The sequence below is a fragment of the Carcharodon carcharias genome, chromosome 10, assembly GCF_017639515.1.
Source record: "Carcharodon carcharias isolate sCarCar2 chromosome 10, sCarCar2.pri, whole genome shotgun sequence".
NCBI lineage: Eukaryota > Metazoa > Chordata > Chondrichthyes > Lamniformes > Lamnidae > Carcharodon > Carcharodon carcharias.
The window spans coordinates 61667260-61688194 of NC_054476.1; the positions used below are offsets into that span (position 1 = coordinate 61667260).

At 42.7% G+C, this 20935-nt stretch overlaps 1 protein-coding gene across 2 annotated transcripts in view; it reads right to left on the reverse strand.

The window, feature by feature from the left end:
• Positions 1-959: 959 nt before the first annotated feature.
• Positions 960-20935, reverse strand: part of LOC121283267 (guanine nucleotide exchange factor for Rab-3A-like) — a 65016-nt gene continuing 45040 nt past the window's right edge. For both annotated transcript variants that reach the window (XM_041197653.1, XM_041197652.1), the window contains exons 5-11: positions 20682-20897; positions 15971-16099; positions 15081-15193; positions 14966-14989; positions 8283-8382; positions 3976-4042; positions 960-3273 (exon numbers count right to left, since the gene is read on the reverse strand). In XM_041197653.1, coding sequence (XP_041053587.1) covers positions 3191-3273; positions 3976-4042; positions 8283-8382; positions 14966-14989; positions 15081-15193; positions 15971-16099; positions 20682-20897 — 732 coding nt within the window. In that variant the 3' untranslated portion in view covers positions 960-3190. The remainder of the gene's footprint in view (positions 3274-3975; positions 4043-8282; positions 8383-14965; positions 14990-15080; positions 15194-15970; positions 16100-20681; positions 20898-20935) is intronic.

The window sequence follows — 20935 nt, forward strand, 5'->3', positions numbered from 1 at the left end:
GCCATCATGCTGCAGCTCGTCACCTGGAATATCAGTGGACTACAAGCTGACAGGCAGGAAGGTAGAAGTGGCGAAAGAGGTGTTCAGCAGTAGCTCACACTGGAGTGCAGAACACATCTGTCCCTACAAAAATTAATTCACATTTTTGGGGTTTCTTTCTCATCACCAGCATATGGTGCGACACCATTTTAATGCCTCAGACTGAGGCACCCCAGGGGTGAAAATTTGGTGGGGGTGGTGGGGGAAGGGAGGGAACCAGATTTTCTCTCTCATGAGGGATGATGAAATGGCAGGGTTTCTCATAAAAACAAAACCGAGCACCTACCTATGCATAGGCATTTTTTTCAGAGTTGTTCACCAGGCGAAGCCCACCAAAATTAAAAAAAAAAGGGGATTAAAGGGCCACATATTGCAGCTGTCAGAAATCAATGAGCTCCATGGCAGCCATTGCTGCCTTGGAGCTTGCGATCCCAAAATCTCATCTCATGGCCCCGCTGGGTGTCTTGACCCACACACAGCTTGTGAAACCCTGTTCTTCACCCTCCAGTTCAACTGGGAAGTTTGTGCATTGCATAGGCTCTCTAGCCATCTGATTTGCAGTGACATTCTTCAGCCCAGCCTGCATACAGTATGGAAGCCCCATTCAGACAGGCACCTGGACCACCCAATAGTGGAAGGCCCCAGAGCATTAAGTGGTACCAATTTTAACAATGCCAGTGGTCACCTCCCCCAGGGTTAAATTGGCCTTGGGGTATCAGAAGACCAACAGGCAGAAGAGAGGTAGATTGTGCATGTATATCATGGTGCCAGGCTAATATTAGAAATGTTTGATATTTTATAATGAAGCATAAGTCTGGAAAGGAAGTATGGCATTTTTGTGTCCTTGACTTTTCTTCTATTGCCCATTTCATTTCCAGGTTTCCATTATTCTATATATAAACCATCCAAGGTTCATTAAATTCCAGTCTACAATTTATTAACGTGCAAAAAAATATTCTTTCAAAACTATGCCCATCAACATCACTTTGTTCATTTAAAAGGAGCAAGTTGTCAGTTTTTAATTAGTTGTTATTTTATACACTAGAAATGTATTACACATTTATATAACTGTGCAGTCAGTCCAACCCATAGAAGGGAAACTCCAACTGGTTTTCAGGAAGACAGGAAGCCCCTGCGTCCAATAGCCATTACATTTGGCAAATGGAGGACAATTCTCCACAATAAACACTGGAATTAATGATACCTGAAAAAAAAGTCAATGTAAAAAGATAAGCATGCACCATGCAGCTTAAAGGAGCACTACCTAAAGGAAAAAAGTGTTTGGCAAACGCTTTTCTTTTGTAGGGGATGGAGGGGAAATCAGGAACAGGAAAAGCCAGGAGAATACTGTGTCACAGTTGATAGGCTGATATCTCACAACTAACATGTTATTACACTATGATATGATTTATGTCATGATATTTCTAAACAAAGATTTCACCAACAACTCATTGGATAAGTACACCATCCAGTGTGGCACTGAGTTATAAGGACATGATGGTCTCAGATTTGTTCAGATTAGTTAATGTCAATTGGATGATGCAAGGGCTGCTGTATTTTTCAGGCCAGTTAAGAGGGTGGAAAAAAAAAAAAAGAACCAGGGGTCCTCCTCCTGATCACAATCCAGTGACTCCTGCTGGGAAGTACATGGAAAGGGGATCAGGCTCTCCTACGATAGTTCCCAGGTTTGAACAGCCTACCAGTACCCACTCACTCACTAAGCTGAAGAGTGACCACTTGAGCCAAATACTGGAGGGCAACCAGGGCCTTTGCATCCTGGCAAGAGGCAGCACCTTGAAGATAGGAGAAGGGGAGAAAATTGGCATGAATTATTTTTAGACAATGTTTGCCAAACATTTGACAGTGCTCCTTTAATAATAACATATGGATTATAAGGAATTTCATAGTGATTATAATACTCTAGTACAAGTTAAACATGTAAGGAATGATACATGGCTCAAGCCATTTTGTAATTGAAGATTAAAAACTGAAACTCTTGGTAAAATATTGGTTCCCATTCTCAGGATTCTGTGCACACAGATAATGAGGCATTTGGAAACATTATACAGGGCACAACATTTATTGCTGAGGAGACTAGTTACCAAGGAGGTGGTGCATCCAAAGTTGGTTGGGGTGGGGGTGGTGGGTGGAATGCAAGAACATAAGAAACACAATGTTCTCCTATTTGAAAAATTATGAAGACCATTCCAGAAGAGGAGAGATGTACTATGGAGTGTGAACAGGAGATCGCATAAGGCTAGGGTGCAGTCCGCACTGTACAGCGCTGAGACCTCAGGAACACCAGAAAGATGTTGAGTATCAGCTGCTGGTTTAGAATGACCAACACTTAAGTGTTGAAATGGAGTGCTGTGTACAGTAACAGTGCATTGCAAATTAATATTCCAATAGGTCGGTTCAGGATGGGTCTCAGCTGGGAGATGACAGTATGGACAGCTTTATGGGTGCAGATGGAGTTTCTCTACATTCCTCTTTTCACTGCACATTTCTCTGCCTAGCACCACTGCTGCTGATATGAAGTAGCAGGACTGATTCAGCCAACACTGGCCCTGTCCATAGGCTTTTAAAATTAGCTGGTGAATAGTGCCCCATGGAGGGCAAAAACCAACTGACCAATCACAGCTGGGCCTAATGTCCTACTCAAAGTCCAATATTCCAATACTATTGTTACGTCAAAAGGAAAAAAATCTTTTTCCTTCAAATGATCCCCTTATAAACCACTTTTTTCCATCTTACATCAGTTAAACAAAAAAAATTAAGCCACTGAGGCCTATTAGGCACAAAGGCTAAGTTATGGTGGTTTACAATTCTTGGCTGTTGTAACAGAGGTCAAAGTTGCAGGATCTTTGATCAATGGCTAATGGGATATTAAAATTACCCTGTATATCATCCATAGCCTCTCCGTAGCATTTAATTTGTGTTTTTAAAACACAGCCCAGGCCACAGAGCCAGTCACTCACTCATCCTGGGCCCATTACCACACTTCCTGTTTGTTCCCTGTTTTTCATGGATTCAAAGGCTCTTGTGTTTGTTTTTAGATGGCGTTATTTCCCATTTTGTTTAAGTCCATTATGTAAATGAATGGCCCCTTGCATGGCAGCTTAGTCCTGCATCTGGGGCATTAACCTGGACACTAAGACTCCTCTGTGTAGTATCCCAGTTTAGCAATAGACATCTCCTTCCTCAGCTTCATCACTTCCCAGTACATCTGTTCCACTACAAAAGGGAAAAAAAACAAATTAGAAAGAAAGACCTGCATTTCTATAGCACCTTTCATGACCTCAGGACATCTCAAAACACTTTATAACCAAGGAAGTACTTCTGTACTGTTGCGACATGGCAAGGACACCACTCAATTTGCACACAGCAAGCTCCCACAAACAGCAAGGTGACAATAACCAGACAATTTTTGTTTGTTCAGGGATAAATGTTAGCCAGGACACCATGGATGACGCCACGTTCTTTAAAAAAGTGTTATGGGATCTTTTACATCCACCTCAAGAGGAGTGCAGACTGGGCCTTGGTTTAATGGCTCAATCAAGAGGCCAGACCACAAATCAGTGCAGCACTCCCTCAGTACCATTCTGACTGTCAGCCTGTACTTTTGTTTTCAAGTCTCTGCTGTGGAACACAAACTTGAACAATGTTTGACACCGAGGCAGGAATTCACTCAGACCTCATCCAGTGCCCACACTTTTCACAGGGGTCAGTCAATTGCAATGGTAATCTCAAAGTTGTTATTGCTCTTAAACTTGCTTAAGCCTCCATTAAAACTTTTTTTTTTTAAAAAACTGCTTCTCAATTTACCGTGCATCCCTATTCTATTTCACCCCTGGAGATGTTGAAAAGACCACTAATTGACCTCAAGCTTTCACCTTCAACTCTTAAGTGAAAAAAAAAGACTGTTTATGATCTTACCATCTTGTCGGACTAGACCTTGCTGGATATAACGAATATATGTGAAGAAGTTGCAAACAGCGGTAATCTGTGCAAGAAACAGCAGAGTTACAAGCACATCAGATAAAATTTGAAACAAACCCAGCCACAGACAGATTCTGGATCTGTTCAAACATTAAAACGCCTTGCCCTGAAACTTCATTGGCTGAGTTTGGGGATGGTGGCTGGGGCAGTCTGCCAACTTTCCTACTGGAGTTACAGCAAGAGACTGACAGAAAACTTGTGGAATTCTCATACAAATTCATTCTATTTTTCATTGAGATTCAGCACTGAAACACTTGGGTTCAAGTCACATATCACAATAATAGCAGGATCCTATGCAGCTATTGGGGGATATTCTCATCATCATTAGCTGCCACGTATGAGAATAGAATTAATAAGGCACTTATTATATAAATGAGCTCTAGAGTCACAGTGCACATTACGGGATGACAGAGGAGACACACACAAACACAAGTCAATACCGGTGATTTTTCTGGTCATACACCTTGTAAAGGAAAGAACTGAGCACCAAGCTTGATGCAAGGGATTTTGAAAAGGTGATTAAAAAAGGTGCATAAAATCGAAGAAACCTGCACTTAGGGAGCTTTCAGACAAGATTTTGAGGGATTTGGGGACAGAATTCCAGAAAAGGCAGAATAGAAATTGGAAGATCAGCTTGAAAAAGAACACAGGAGACTAGCAAAAATCTGAAGACGGGGAACAGAGAATGCAGGACTTGACATACGGCTGGAGAAGATTATCCCTAACAAGAGGATGAGTAAGTCCACAGAGAGATCTGAAGAGGAGGAAGTGAACACTAAAACCAACTTTCTGGGACAAAGTGAGCCAGCGCTGTTGACGAGTAAAAGGGGTCAAGTGTGTTGGTCTGTGGGACAGGACTCCTGCTTCAGCAGAGTTCTGGATTGAATAGAATTTGTGTAGGTAAACACAAGCAAAGCTCTTGAGAAATTAATTCTTGAAGCACTGAAAGCCTAGATATGGATTTTGGCAGTGACAGAAATATGGGGTTGTAAGTGGGCAATATAGTGGGGCTCAAAATTCAGCTTAACATTTAACAGAACACCAAGGCAGCATGTCCACTGTGTTCAACCTGACTGCACAACTAGAAGATGGATGGAGTTGGATCAAAGAGCATGAGGGAGCTGGTGACAGCCAAACAAGGTGACCTCAAATGTTGCAAGGAGTTCAACTGCAGGGAATTTTGGCTGAAGCAGAAACCAGAGGTCATGCAGTAACACAGCTGGCAGCCCGAAAGTCAATGGTCATAGCAGATGATGTAGTCAGGATGAGAGAAAAAAAAACCGTTGTCATACTTCTAGATGAGTCTGCAGAGAGATAGAAAGTAGATGGCAAATAGAAAAGGAACCAATGATAGAGCACTGAGATACAAAGGTGGGTCACCATTTGGGTGTGGGAGAAGACACATCAGGAGATAGGTTGACGAGGGTGCGAATCCAGAAGTGTGCGGTTTCATAGAAATCAGAGGAATGCTATTAAAGAATATTCAAAAGACTTGCATTTATATAGCACCTTTCATGATCTCCTGATCCTTCAACAGACAAAGAAGTCCTTTTGAAATGCAGTCAGTGGTAACGTGGGAAATCCAACAACTAATTTGGTCACAATAAAGGGCTTTATTTTCCCAGTCCTGCAGGGATGTGTTTGGGGGAGGGACCAAGAGCAAAATTAGAAAATCTTGAGACAGGGCAACACCTGACCTGATCCCACCTCTGAGCAACTTTGCTGGAGATGCAGCCTGACTGACACCAGCGAGTAACTAATTAGGCTCAATTAAGTCCCCACTTGGGATCATATTGGTGATCCTGGCAGTGATTTTCCTGATGGCAGATAGACCCCCCTACTGAGGCCAAAGCCCAGCCTTTGCCTGGAGGCATCATCCCACTAGCAGGCCAGTGAGGCTTCCTTCAAATCCACCCTCAACACCCCACCCACCCAAACTTCCTGTAGCCACAGGGATCAGAGGGCCTGGCTGGAGCCACAAGTAATTCCGTGGAGGCTCTCCCCCTTCCACAACGAAGGCCTAGCAGTTATTGCACTTTGTTTTGTTAAATAAACACTTTAATTCTTCAGAGGGCTCCTCAAGCTGGAAACATCCCCACATCGCATCCTACATCAAAAGGCACCAACCTCCCAGTGGAGCTGCTGGTCAGGCAGAGATGGTCACTCTTTGGGCCTATCCATTCCCTGGTCCGCCCATCATCTTAAATTGTGTGGAACTCCAAGAGACAGCTTCTTAATTGGCTGCCTCCTGGAAACTCATGACTGAGATCAACTATTTGTCCCATTTGTGTTCCTCTAGCCCTCATCTCTCATGCCCCTTCCACACCCCCTTATAGTTCCCATGCTTTTCTGTAACCCTCATGCCCCTTCCATACATACTCACCCTGTATCCAATATGGCAGAACTCATAAGCCCTATAAAAACACTGGGAATTCTTTGAAATGCTCATGAAATAAAAAACATCCATTCAAGCTCTAATTGAAAAAAATGATTTCTCTTAACATCTCAAAATTGTCAAACACAGCCATTGAAAAAGCACTCTCAAGTGCTCATAAATCTGTTAAAATAAACAGCTATTCAAAAATCTCTTCAAAACGTTTAATTCCAGTAGCTGCTCTAAAACAGTCAAACAAAGCACACAGGCCCCTCCACATTAATGGGGTTTAGAACTCAGCCATGCATTTATGAAATTCCATTGTATAGTGAATAAAACCCTCTAGAGCTCAATAGAGTCTCTAAAGTGGCCTGATCATCTGCTCATTTTCTTCAAAGACTCAACAGATGGAGTTTATTGAGGAAGTCTGGCATCTGTCCAGTTTCCTCAAAGGCTCAACAAACGTCTGGACTTAAATCAGTGTAAAAGTCAAAAGCATATTGTCCAGATGACTACTTTAAATGAGATTCTTAATATTGGAACGCAGACGAGCACTTTATCTAACAGATAAAAGTATTCTAATACACAAGCATTTAAATTGACCAGCATTGTATAAATGTCACTTGGCTGTTGTTAAGGACAGAGCCGTAGGATCAATCACTACATTAAAAACAAATTATCATACACCATCACATTATGATATTTGAAGTTGGCAAGAGCTTTAAACTGTCAAAAGCTTCCAGACTCCAAAATAGGTTTTCTCCAAGTTTCACAAATGGACTAACCTGACATGTTCCACACAGGCTTCACAAACCAATTCACCTTGAAGATCTCTGGGAAATTCACAATTCAGGCAGGCATTTAAAAAGCTGAAACCGAAGACACTAAGTGAGCGTCACTTATCCCTGCCACAACTCCTGCACCAATCATAATGGCGGCTAGTGGAAATCAGGTGGGAAATTTGACTTCAAGGTCCCTTACTTCCATTTGTGGCTGCTGACATGGGTTTGTCCAGCATGGAGATAGCAAAATTCAGCCCATGATATTAGTTTGAAAGATAGGCAGGCAAGGGTGAGCTTTGAACAAAGTTTTTTCTAAGGCAGGGTGGGTGCACAGTGGGAAGAGTGATTTTGAAAGTGCCATGCAGGAACACTGCCTGAAGTATAGGAGAGATTTACAATGTGAGTAAACATATTGCTGACGAGAAATTGGTTAGCCAGCAACAGGGTTGGAGAGAGGTAGCATGTGGAGCGGTTCATGAAGGAAATTATGCTGATGAGAGTTGGGGTAGAGATGGGAAGGAAATTAGAATGAAGGGATGGTTCAGGGGTGTGATGTACATAGCAGGGAGAGACACACATTGGTGTGCGTGCGTTAGCGTGTGCACGTACAAACTGATATGCGCACACATTAGTCCTCGTGCACACACATATACATCCATTGGCACACCCACATGTACATTCAAACTCTCTCCAGAGGTCTGAACAGCAGTCACTCTTCAACACGTCCAGTTAATTAACTCAAAACAGAAGGCAAAAATCTCATTACTAAACAATAAAATTAACTTGAACATAGAGATCCACCACAGAACCTCTGACATGAAATGTATATTATAAGTAAAACCTGTAAGTGTATGAGGCACTTGAGTGCCACTCTGCAATGAAGTTCATGGAATGGCAAATTTGAACGGTTATGTAACGTACTTTTAGAAATTTTGAAAAGATTAGAGTATTATTGCCTGAAATTTTTGCCTGCTGAGTGGACAACACGATCATCTTTCACATCCTGAAGTAAACTGTCTTAAATCCTGTTTGGTGTAGCCCTGACACACTATGTTACAAGTCCTCTCCTCCTTTCATCTCTTACATACCCTGGACCTGCAGGATGGTGAAATGTAGAAATAATTTCCTGAGTCTCCCAGCTTGATGCGATGTTTACAGGTTCTGGGCAGGCCACTCAGTGCACATTTCCTGTGAAGAGGGAACAAAGTCACACAGTAAAGCACCGTTCCAGTTATATATATTATCCTTACAGGAAATTGAAAGCAGTAGTGCATACATCATTTAAAGAGGTAAGGATCCACCTCAGTGTCTAAACTAGGCTTGTTCAAGTTTGGACAGGGCTCGAATACAGAAACACCATTAATTATGGTACTACTTACCTCAAAATAAGCTCTAGGGATGATAGTCTAGAATCTCCGAGAAAGGCAACGTATATTTTCTATAGTTTAGCTCACCTTCCTATGATTGCACCAGAGGGTACAGAGGAGAATCACATTGATGTTGCCAGGACTGCAGAATTCTAATTTTGAGGCAAGATCAAATAGGCTGGGGTGGTTTCTTTGGAGCAGAGGAGGCTGTGGGGAGATCTAATTGAAGTATATAAAATTATAAGGGGGCTCAATTAGAATGGATAGGTAAGTCCTATTTCTCTTGATTGAGGTGTCCATAACCAGGGGACATAGATCTAGATTAAGAAGTTGGAGTTTAGAAGGGATTCGAGGGTCACCTTTTTCAACCAGAAAGGGGGAGGGGGTGTCTGGAGCTCGATGCCTGAAAAGGTGATAGAAGCAGAAACCCTCATAACATTTTAAAAGTACTTGGATACGTGCTTGAAATGTCACAAACTAAAAAGGCGAGAAAGTGGGATTAGGCTGGATGGCTACTGGTCAGCTGCGCAGACACCTTGGGCTGAATGCCCTCCTTCTGTGCTGTAAATTTCTATGACCTCAAAACTGGCCCAAAAACAATTGCACACCTTCCTCCTCCCCTTTGACAAGCAAGTAACACTTCTTAAATTAAAGTTGCTCTACTATTTTCTGCCCCCGTCATGTACTTGGACCTGTTTGCAGGGCAGGATGTCACTTGGATCCCTGCTCACTTCCCTCTCCCTGGAAGGGAGCACAAGTTGCCAAGCTACTCATCTCTCCATTAATTGGCCCTTTTCATACTTAAGGAAACTAATTAGCCTATGTCCCCTTATAGTGAAGAGCACTGGGGGAGGTTATCAGCTTATGTAATTGCATAAATTTCAGCATCTACAAATATTTTGCAAGGCTCAAACCACTTTGTTCAGTGCTACTAAGTTCAGAGGTTAGTTTAAATTAACGGGGTTGAAATCATAGTGTTCTTCTATTGAAGTCAATCGGGGTAAAACAGGTTAGAAAAGTATAAGTAATGGAGTGCCCCCATTCCCTAATCTGCAGACCTCCAAAAATTCCGTTGTGTCTGGACTGAAAAATGAGCGTTGACACATTTTCCTCCAGGAAAGGGGCAAATCCCAGAGGTATGATTCTTAGTCGTGGACCATACATTGGATATTATTTTGTTGGGTTGAAGTAATGATTTTAAGAATGGCCAACTGCATCAGCCATGTGGGTCAAGGAATGGCTAAGTGCTATTAACACATTCTTCTACCCTCCTTTTCCTTTCATAGTTTTTTGTTCCAGTTCATTTCTCTTATATTTTTCTTTTAACTTGCCTAGCCGTACAATTTGCAAGAACATTCTCTTACTTCCCCTGATAATAGTGGAATGAGGGGGTGAAATTTTCATAAGCCCTCTAACACTGCAGTATCATCTTTATCTTCCTGTGTCCCTTTGGGATACAGCATTTCCTACTTGATCTGCAGGAATTAAGAATTTATACAATCACAGAAAACATTTCAGCAATCTCCAGCCCTGTCAGATACAAAGAGGCCCTTCAGCTTCCAGCACCACATTCCTGAACCAGGCAGATTTTTCAGTTTTCTTTTATAGTGAATGTGCTGAATAATGTGGGGTTACAGTTATGCTTATTCCCAGAAGACCTCTTGTAATTTCCTTGATTCGTTACATTCCGAGATGGTGGATGTGAGGGGAACAGCACACATGACATTATGCTCACAACATTTTTGAATACCCATTATTTAAGCCCTTGTCTTGACTTGTGAAATCAAGTTGAAAAAATAAAATTTAAAATAAATGCCACTTCCCAGTGACTAATCTCTTTCCTTCGCCAGGCCACAGACACTGAGGAACAAATGCTGTGGCAGTTTGACCCACCACAAGTACAGAACAGCCCTGGTTCACAGGCCCCTTACAGAACCAGCCTTCGGTACCAGAGGTGGGATTGATCATGTTCTTTTTCGGATTCGGTATGAGTGTAATTTGAGACAACATGGGAGTGTAACAAGCCCCTTTGGATCGCTGATTCCTAAATCGCTCTGCCAAAGCACCCTTCCTAGGTCTGAGCCAAACAATTGATGGAGATTGATCATAGCAATCAACTACTCCATTATCATTGTAACATGTAATTACCAGCATGGTGGAAGGAGAGTTAGATTGTGATTGGTCTATAGCTTGACACCATCTAGGACAAAGCAGTCTGCTTGATTGGCACCCCATCCGCAAACATTCACTCCCTCCACCGAGACACAGTGGCAGCACTGTGTACTATCGACAAGATACACTGCAGCAACTCAAGGCTCTTTAGACAGCACCTTCCGAACCCAGGGCTGCTACCATCTAGAAGGACAAAGGCAGCAAACACATGGGGACGTCACCACCTGGAAGTTCCCCTCCAAGCCACTCACCATCCTGACTTGGGAATATTTCACTGCTCCTTCACTGTCGCTGGAACTCCCTCCCTAACAGCAAATGGACTACAGCGGCTCACCACCATCACCAGGGAAATTAGGGATGGGCAATAAATGCTGGCCTAGCCACGATGTCCGCATTCCATAAATTAATCTTCAAAATTATCTAGCAACTTCTATTTTGCCATGATAAATTATGATGCCTATTGCTTCACACCCAGCTCACCTCAACATTGCTGTCCCAACCTCCAGCCTCAACATAAGTTAGATGCCCACTTTTAGGAGCAACTGTTTTAACGAGTCTGACTAGTTCAGCTGCTTTGAATGAACTTCCCAAAGATGGGGCAGGGTGACAAAGGCTCAATGTTTGTTTCAAATAGGATGTTGTGCACTGCTGTCAATCTTAACAATCTGCACAGTAACATAGCAGAAGCAGCATTATGTATCAGAGAAACTAGATGGTGGAGAATCTGCTGCTCATACTATAGTTCAGCTCTGCTGCACAGAATTGGGTGGAAAGGTGGACCCCTGCTGCCCAAATGACCAGATAGTTGCTGGCTGTCCCTTTGAACATCTGATCTGAAGACACTGCTCAGCAACATCAGATAACAAGCTTACATAGGCATTCTCCACTCCAGGAACTGTCTAGCAGAATCCCAGGCAATGGCAAGTTATTTGTATGCAATTGTAAGGCTCCTGCATGCTTCAGGCTAGAGCTTCCCACTTCTGCCCGTTTGGTCCCAAGAAACCTGCCTGCACACAAACAAGGTAGAGGTCCAGCCAAAAGGACTTTGCTGCCAATTCTCAACCCTAGCAGCCCTGGCATGGCACACACAGTATTAGGAATGAGAGCTTTGGTCCCCAGGTGTTGACATTTTGATTGAAGGTTGCAGATATTCTCCTAAAAGTCATTGTTTGCATAGACTCCAAGCCAACACAGATACTGCCTCAGTCTCAGTGGAGACTCCTCTACTAGGTTGGTGGTTACTAGGATGTGATCTATCAGAGTAATATGAATGACTAATACCATGAGGGCGAAGAGTCTGATAGTTACCATATGGAGCCAGAGTTGGGATTCCTTCCATATCCTATGTATCAGAGGATAATAGATAAATGGGTACCATAATCCTCAGCCTATGATGGAAGAAAGAATTCAGGCTGAGCTTTCCAGTAAACTGACTTGAGAGCTTGGTGTGCTGCTGTTTTCCTATAGTCAGAACAAGCTGGTTTAAAAAGGGGTTGGAAGGGTATGAGGAGAGAGAGGTTTTATTTTATGTTTTGCCAGGCAGATATTAACCAAAAGAAAAATCAGAGTCTGGATATCTCTGCTGAGAGTGAAAACCTGCAGTAATATGCTGAAAATTTATTAGAATTTTAGCTTGTGGTAATGTGTTACCACAACACAGCTGTTTTCAAGTCGAGGCGAAGGGCCATAATGTGATCATCCCACCAAGAAAAATCATATTGAAGGAAATAAGGTCAAACTTGATAATTATGTGAAGCTTGGGGTTTTACAAGTGTACTGATCCAGAGACATTTGGAATTCCAGTGCGGAGGAGTTCAAACACAAGACAGCACACTCAGTCTTGGTTTCAATATTGGACTGAAGACAAACCTGAAAGTTAGTGACAAATTTCCCCCAGTCAAAGCAGTTTGGATTACTGCAGGTGAGCACATACAGAGATAGCATTCCTCACAATGTACAATGCACACTTGTTGTTGGAGGCTCTCAGCTACACTTGTCTGTCCTTACGCTAGTTGGGGGGGTGGGGGTTGCAATAGACACAGAACAGATTTCTTGCTTGCACGTGCTTTCACCATAACCAAAGCAATGATGCATTTTAAAAGTTACAAATTCAACTCTGGAAAAATAGAAATATCAAGATGATGTAATTCAAAGTTTCAACTTTAAAAGGGCTTGCTTTTATATAACACTTTTTGTGACATCAGGATATCATTTACAGCCAACAAGTCCTTTTGAAGTGTTACTCACTGTTGCAGTATAGAGAAATGCTGCAGCTGATTTGTGCTCAGCTAGATCCCACAATCAGGTAAATGAGCAGTTAATCTGACTTTGGTGGTGTTGGTTGAGGGTTACAATGTTGGCCAAGATACTGGGAGAATTTCTTCCCTTTTTCCAATAGTGTCATGGGATTTTTTTTTATTATAAACATTCATCCAATTAGAGAACAGATAGACACTTCTGACCCAAAAGATGGTTCCTCCCTCAGCACTACAGAGGAGGTGTCAGCCTGACTCAATGGTTGACAAGTGCTCACATTAAGCTAAGCCTGACAACTCAAGTTCACAAATGATTGCTCACTATTGTGAAAGGTTCATGTGAAGAAAATTTCTTCAGTCCCATTTCTACCAAAATCGTAAAAGCAATTTCAAAGGAATTATATTGCAATTTTACTGAAACTCACGATCAAAAGAAATCTTAATTTCAAACTAATTCCCCCGGAATGAAGTGATCCAGAAGGGGAGGAAGTTGTACGGAACTTTTCACCCAAAATGAAAAAATTATGGAAAATGCTACTCCAGAAGACCATTGAAGTGAACAGTAAAAATATCAGACATGTTGTGGAAAAAGGAGGAATGTCGTGGAAAAAGGAGGAATTGAGACATACGAGAAAGTGCGCATGAGGTAGTTTTATGAACAATAGGTACTGGTTGATGTTTAAAGCCTTCTTCAAATCATTAAAAGGTGTGTATATAACAAGCAGTTAGAGACACTGTAGTGTGATTGATCATTTATCAAACATATGCATGCCTACCTCTTCCCTGATATGCTATCCACTGGGAATGGCCTCCTAATTCTGATCCAATCCAGATTCCAGGTCAAGATTTCAACCTTCATGTTAAATGTTTGAAAACTCTGAAGAGTTGAAGATTGAGATAAAGCCATGGCCCATCCCATCATTTACTTCTATGTAGTGTGTCCAACCAGACCACTTGCATTTCTCTCCTGCCCCAGCACCAAATCCCATTACCTTATTCACTGCGGAATCAATTGTTTAACCATTTTATTTCATTTTTTTTTTTAAAACAGCACATATTTATTATGTGTGGGATAGTGTTTAAAAACAAGGTCTGCATTCATCCAACTTGAAGTAGAGTATACCAACAGGCTTTAAATATCAACAGTGTCAACACTCACTGGACTGGAGATAGTGTGGATACCAAAGTCCACATTCAATACGTTAAGGCAGAGTAAACCAAACAAGTTTACATTCACTATATTGGAGGTAATGTGCACCAAGCAACTACAGATTAACAAAGTCTACATTCACTGTAGGAATACTGCATGCCATCTAGATTTGTATTCACTGCACGAGGGAACAGTCTACACTAACTTGCTTCCCTTTGCTCCAAACTCTAATCTTGGCTAATTAGGAATATTATTGTTGGTGTCATGCTTCTCAGCAGGTGGTGGTGTTCCTATGCACCTGCTCAGGTCTTGTTCTTCTAAGTGAGTCTCTGCTCCCACAGATCTCTGGGACCCTCTTGCAAACTTAAGGTCCATGGAACAAGTTTAAATACATTTGCACTTCTGTGCCTTTGATATGCCTCAGCCCCATCCAGGTACAGAGCTCTCTGCTGCACCAATGTGAGATTATCCATTTTCCGCATCAACCATCCTTCAGCTCTCCAAATCAGGATTGGCAATTCAGAGCCAGTTTCACAGTGTATAGGCCAATGGCCACCAGGAGTTGAATTGAGAAAGTCCCATTCATTTCACTTTGGAACATTACAGCCAGCAGACAGATAAAAGGTGTTCACTGCATCAACGTGAATTAGATTCAATCCCAGATCCCAGAGAACAGGCTCTGGTATACTGCAGCACCACTGCCCCCATAATAAATATGGCTTACGAGTCATTATGAGTTACAGAAGCTGTATTAATACTGTGAGTAATGGCTGGCTGATAACAGGAGTTAGTGTGCATTAGGTTCAGGAATATTTGTGAACACTTACGTCAATACTTCAGACCGCCACCCGCTAGAAGAGAGAAAGAACATTAAATCAAGAGGAGAATCAGACTAATTAACAGCATCAGATCAAAGGCTATGAAGGAAGAACATGCTCTTACTTTGGTCCTCCACACTCTATTGCTGAGGCCTTGACTACTGGTAATGCTTGGGCAGCAGCTGGCTCAATACTCAAAGTGTTGCTCTCCACGGCAGTCTGGACTGCTTCTGTCAGCTGTGAGAGGGGAGCAAGAGATGGGAGAAAGATGGATAGATGGTTAGGAGAGACCGAGATAAAAAGACAGAAAAAAGGAAAAAAAATTACTCTTTAAATAAAAGAATTTATTTGTCCACAAAGTCATTTCACCCATATAGTGATTGAAAAATAGTTAACAGAAGTCAAATAACTGCAAAAAGCTTTACATGCCCACGCCACCACCCCACCATATCTATCTTCTCATGTTTAAATTCTTCATTCGCTGGTTTCATCTCCTGTTGCAGACAGTTCCTCTAGAATCAGACAGGAAGCAGCCCTGGCCCCATTCCACCCTCCAGGGTCTTTACCTTGTTTTCAAAAAGCAAAAGTAACAACAGATTACATTTGTCTTTGCTGCCCTATAAATTTCCCCCTCCTGCTTCAAAAGTGCTTCAGTCAATACAAACTATTTAAAATGTGCTTTTAATGAATTACATGCTGAGGAAGCTTGGACACATAAGGGAAAAATTATGATCAGTAACTCTTAATTTGAATAAGTTTGCCAGCAGTAAATCCGGAAAGTGCCGATCCTCCTAATTGAGCCAGAAAATCAGGTGCAAGAAACTCAAAACCCAGGTCCTCATATTCATACACCAGTTGAGGAGAGTCATGACTCGACACCTCAGAGATACCAGCCTAGACAAGAGGTAAGGTCTATGGGCTATTTGAAAGATAAATTTTCATCCTCCAGAATGCTACTGCCATCAGGCAATCACCTCTGTCCAATGACAGTTCATTCCAAAGGTTAAAGCTCACCTCATGCTTGGCAAAGGAGAGACATGGGCTGATATCCTCCTGGTATATCCTCTCCAAGAACGGGCAAGCCTTATCCAGTGTTGGTTCCTCCTTCCATGCCTGGAACTCATCAAATAAAATCAGGTCGATCTGTAAGCAGCAAGGCAGGGACATCAGGAACAGAAGTGCAATAGCTTTTAAATCAGAGCTCCCAGCAGGCAAGGATCTCCTGCTGATGCCCAATATGCAGTCAAGGTGACTTGTATTCTTCCTTTGTCCCCCAGCAATGCTGACCCTCACTGTGGTGCAATTCCACAGGCATTTGGCACACTTAGCACCTCAGTAATTATAGCCAGAGAATGCTAACAAGAGAATGCAGCATAGCCAAGCACAATCCTGTCCTAATGGGTCAATGAAGGAGGGCTGTGCCCCAATCATTAATGGATTAATGATGGAGGGGTATGATCCAGTCACTAATGGGCTAATGAGGTAGGTGTGTGACCCAGTCAATAATAGTTAGTAGCAGAGGCAGGCAATGCCTTGGAGGCAGAACAAACTGCTGTAAGTAACATCACTGCACACAGACCTGCTCTTAATCCAGATGCGCATTTGATTTCTCCTCTTTTTCAAACTTTCCGTTTCTTCTTCCAGTGATCGTTCTAAATATTTGCTGCTGGTTACTGGGCAAGAATGTCAACATCAGAGCAGTGGGACTCATTCAAGAAGGACAAAGGGAGTGTACAGGGCCAACATATTGCAGTAAAGACAAAGGGTTGGGACCAACAAATCCTGGGGACCCTGGATGTCGAGGGATATACAGGATTGGAGAAAGAGAAAAAGGGAGGCTTATGGCAGATACCAAGAGTTAAAAACAGTGGAAGTCCTAGAGAAGTATAGAATTGGCCCGGGGGGGGGGCGCTTAAAAAGGAAATTAGGAGAGCAAAAAGGGGGCATGAAAAAGCATTGGCAGGTAAAATAAAAAGAAAATCCGAAGTTATTTTACAAGTATATTAAGAGTAAGAAGATAACTAGGGAAAGAGTAGGGCCCATTAAGGACCATAGTGGTCATTTGTGCGTGGAGCCGGAAGTCATAGGTAGGGTTCTAAATGAATACTTTGTGTCGGTGTTCACAAGTGAGAGGGAAGATGTGGGTATGGAATTCAGGCAGAAGGACTGTGATATAATTAAAGAAACTAGCATAGAAAGGGAGGAGATTCTAAGTGGTCAGGCAGACTTAAAAAGTAGATAAATCTCCAAGCCCGGATGAAATGTATCCAGGTTGTTGAGTGAGGCAAGGGAGGAGATAGCAGGGGCACTGGCAATAATTTTTAAATACTGCTCTAGCCACAGGAGAGGTGCCAGAGGACTGCCAAAGTGGTACCGTTATTCAAGAAGGGAGGAAGAGATAAACCAGGGAACTACAGGCCAGTCAGTCTAACCTCAGCAGTGGGGAAACTATTGGAAGCAATTCCGAGGGACAGAATTAATTAATCTACACTTGGAGAGGCAGGGATTAATCAAGGACAGTCAGCATGGTTTTGTTAAGAGGTCATGTCTGACCAATTTGAATGAATTTTTCGAAGAGGTGACCAGGTGTGTAGATGACGGCAATGCATTTGACATGGTCTACTTGAACTTCAGCAAGGCTTTTGATAGGGTCCCGCATGGGAGACTGATAACGAAGGTAAGATCCCATGGGATCCAAGGCAATTTGGATCCAGAATTGGCTGAGTGGCAGGAAGCAGAGGGTGATGATCGAGGGGCATTTTTGTGACTGGGTGCCTATGTCCAGTGGGGTTCCACATGGATCGGTGTTGGGTCCCTTGCTGTTTGTGGTATATATAAACGATTTAGACTTGAACGTAGGAGGGTTGATCAGTACGTTCACAGATGACATGAAAATTGGTGGGGTGGTAAATAGTGAGGAGATTAGCTTTAGATTACAGGAGGATATAGACGGGCAAATGGAATTTAATCCAGATAAGTGTGAGGTGATGCACTTGGGCAGGACAAACAAGGAACGGGAATACATGATGAATGGTAGGACCCTGGGAAGTACCAAGGATCAAAAGGGACCTTGGTGTGCATGTCCACCGGTCCCTTAAGGTAGCGGGACAGGTAAATAAGGTGGTTAAGGCAGCAGATGGGATACTTATATTCTTAGCTTCGGCTAATAAAAAGGTAAGAGCAGGGAGGTTATGTTGGAACTGTATAAAACGCTGGTTCGGCCACAGCTAGAGTATTGCGTGCAGTTCTGGAATCCACATTATAGGAAGGATATGATTGCACTAGAGAGGGTACAGAGGAGATTTACCAGGATGTTGCCTGGGCTGGAGAGTTTTAGTTATGAGGAGAGATTGGATAGACTGAGATTATTTTCCCTGGAGCAGAGGAGATTGAGGGGGGGGGACATGATTAAGGTGTATAAAATTATGAGGGGCATAGATGGGGTCGACAGGAAGGAACTTTTCCCCTTGGTGGAGGGGGTCAATAACCAGGGGGCATAGATTTAAGGTAAGGGGCAGGAGGTTGAGGGGATGTGAGGAAGAATTTTTTCACCCAGAGGGTGATGGGAATCTGGAACTTGCTGCCTGAAAGGGTAGTAGAGGCAGAAACCCTCATAACATTTAAGAAGTGTTTGGATGTGCACTTGCAATGCCATGGCAAACAAGGCAAATAGGCCTAGTGATGGAAAATGGGATTAGAATAGTTAGATACTTGTTTGACTGGCGTAGACACGATGGGCCAAATGGCCTTTTTCTGTGCTGCAGACCTCTATGACGCTATCATGCCAAATTAACAACCTGTGCTGTAAATGTCACTCACCGAGAAAGCTCTAACTCCTCATGTATGTCACTTATAGCCAGCAGACAGAGGAGGCTTCCAATCTACTAGCCTGGGCTGGAGATGAATCTACCTCACCACAAATCCTTTTTATCTTTTTTAATTCCTCTTGATATTAAGCCATTTTACAAATTAATTATTTCAGAGACATACATAACAGGGCATTCAAAGCACAAGGTGGCAACAGTACCTGATGCTCCTGCATCGACGATGACTTGGAAAGATGCTCATACGGCTCAGGTGTGACATAAATCGCCCTCCCAGGTACAATGCAGAGCAGCAGAGAGAGGACAGTGGGCACTCCTGCCTTCAGGAGCACCATGAAAAATCAGTGTTAGTAGAGTTAGAGTATTAGAATCAAGAGACAGGGAATTGACCAAGAGACCAGAGACAGACTCAGGGTAACACCAGAATCACTTCATTGTGAATGCAACTCACTGTCTTTAAAAAGGTGAGCAGTTGGGGGGCAGACACAAGGTGGGTATTAGAGGGGAGAGAAAAGTGTGAGAAAGCAGCCAGAACTTTAACCAGCAAATAATGGAGATAAAGCCCAGGTTGATGTACAAATTCAGATTTTAAACTGATTTTTCACCCATTTTTAGTTCCAAGTCCAAACACTATTCCCTCAGTAAAATGGTAAATGTCTTTGAATTCCATCAAAACAATGTTCTTTTGTGATCTTTTGTACAGAGATGCTTTACACATTCTTTGACCCTTGCCTATGAATATCGCCAAGGGTCTCCCAGTACAAGGTCAGGTTATTTGTTGGTTCAAATAAAAACAATACCACCCCACCAAGTCTAATTAGTACTGAGCCCTATGGATTCAAATTTGCTAGTGGCAGTGCCATTATAGTTATACCATAGAGAGTGATAGGGCTCCAACTCACTCAATTTTTACAACCCTGGGGTCACCAACATTATTATTTTTTTTTAATTTATTCTTTCCTGGTATGTGGGCATTGCTGGCTTGGCCAGCATTTGTTGCTCATCCCTAATTGCCCTTGAACTGAGTGGCTTGCTAGACCTTTTCAGAAAGCAGTTCAAAGTCAACCACATTGCTGTGGGTCTGGGGCCACAAGCAAGGATGGCAAATTTCCTTCTCTAAAAAAGGACATTAGTGAACCAGATGGATTTTTAAACAGTGATATTTCACGGTCAACATTACTGAGACCAGCTTTCAATTCCAGATTTTATTAATTGAATTTAAATTCTACCAGCTGCCATGGTGGGATTTGAACCTATGTCTCCAGAGCATTAGCTTGGAGCCTTTGAATTACTAGTCCAGTGACATTGCCACTAAGCCACAGTCTCACCAAGTTTGGCTGATGGTAAACAAGAGAAGACACTGTTTGCTCCTACAGAGCAGGATAACTGATTGAGCCTTCCCTCCACAGGCGGGAGCACAGAGATCCTAACTCAGCTCAGCTGACTGCTCCCTCCCCTCTCCCTACCGAGCTTTGGAATAAATGCTGTCATGAGAAAAATCAAATGCCAGAGAATACAATGGTGAAATGAGGTTAATGGCTGAGCTTTAAAAAGCCCCAGGCATTGAGGCTAGAAGCCAAGAGTTTCAGGAATTTTATTTTCAGGTTGTGATGGCAGCACACAAATAAATTAAAGAAGTTTGGTTAGAAAGCTTCCATTTCAGACACCCATGCCTGCCTGCTTGAAACTAGGCTCAGGGGCAGTGGGCAGTTAAAATTGGCAGAACATTTCCAGGGCAATGTCATATTTATCAGACAAGATACTGAATCACAAAACCAGTTGGAGGCTCAGGTAGCTTTACTCAGTCAGAGCAAGACAAGTAAGCAAAGGGAAACAGACAGGAAGGCAGGCAGGCAAGCAAGCAAGACAGACAAGACACCCAGATCTATTTTCACACTCACCTCCCTGCCATCCTTGCTGACTGGCTGTAACTGGGTATTCTGTGTTGCTGCCGTGACGATGGCACTACTCAAGCTTTTGTTGCGACTGTGACCTTTCTTAAAGACAGCCTTTGAGGGACTCTGGAGCTGTGGGTGCAGCTCCCTATTGGGAGAGGATGGTGTAGATGTAATCACAAGGGTCTTCAGTGCAGTTACCTCAGCCAGTAGCACATCAATCTAAGATGGGGTGAGGGAAGAGAAGGCAGAGAAATCAA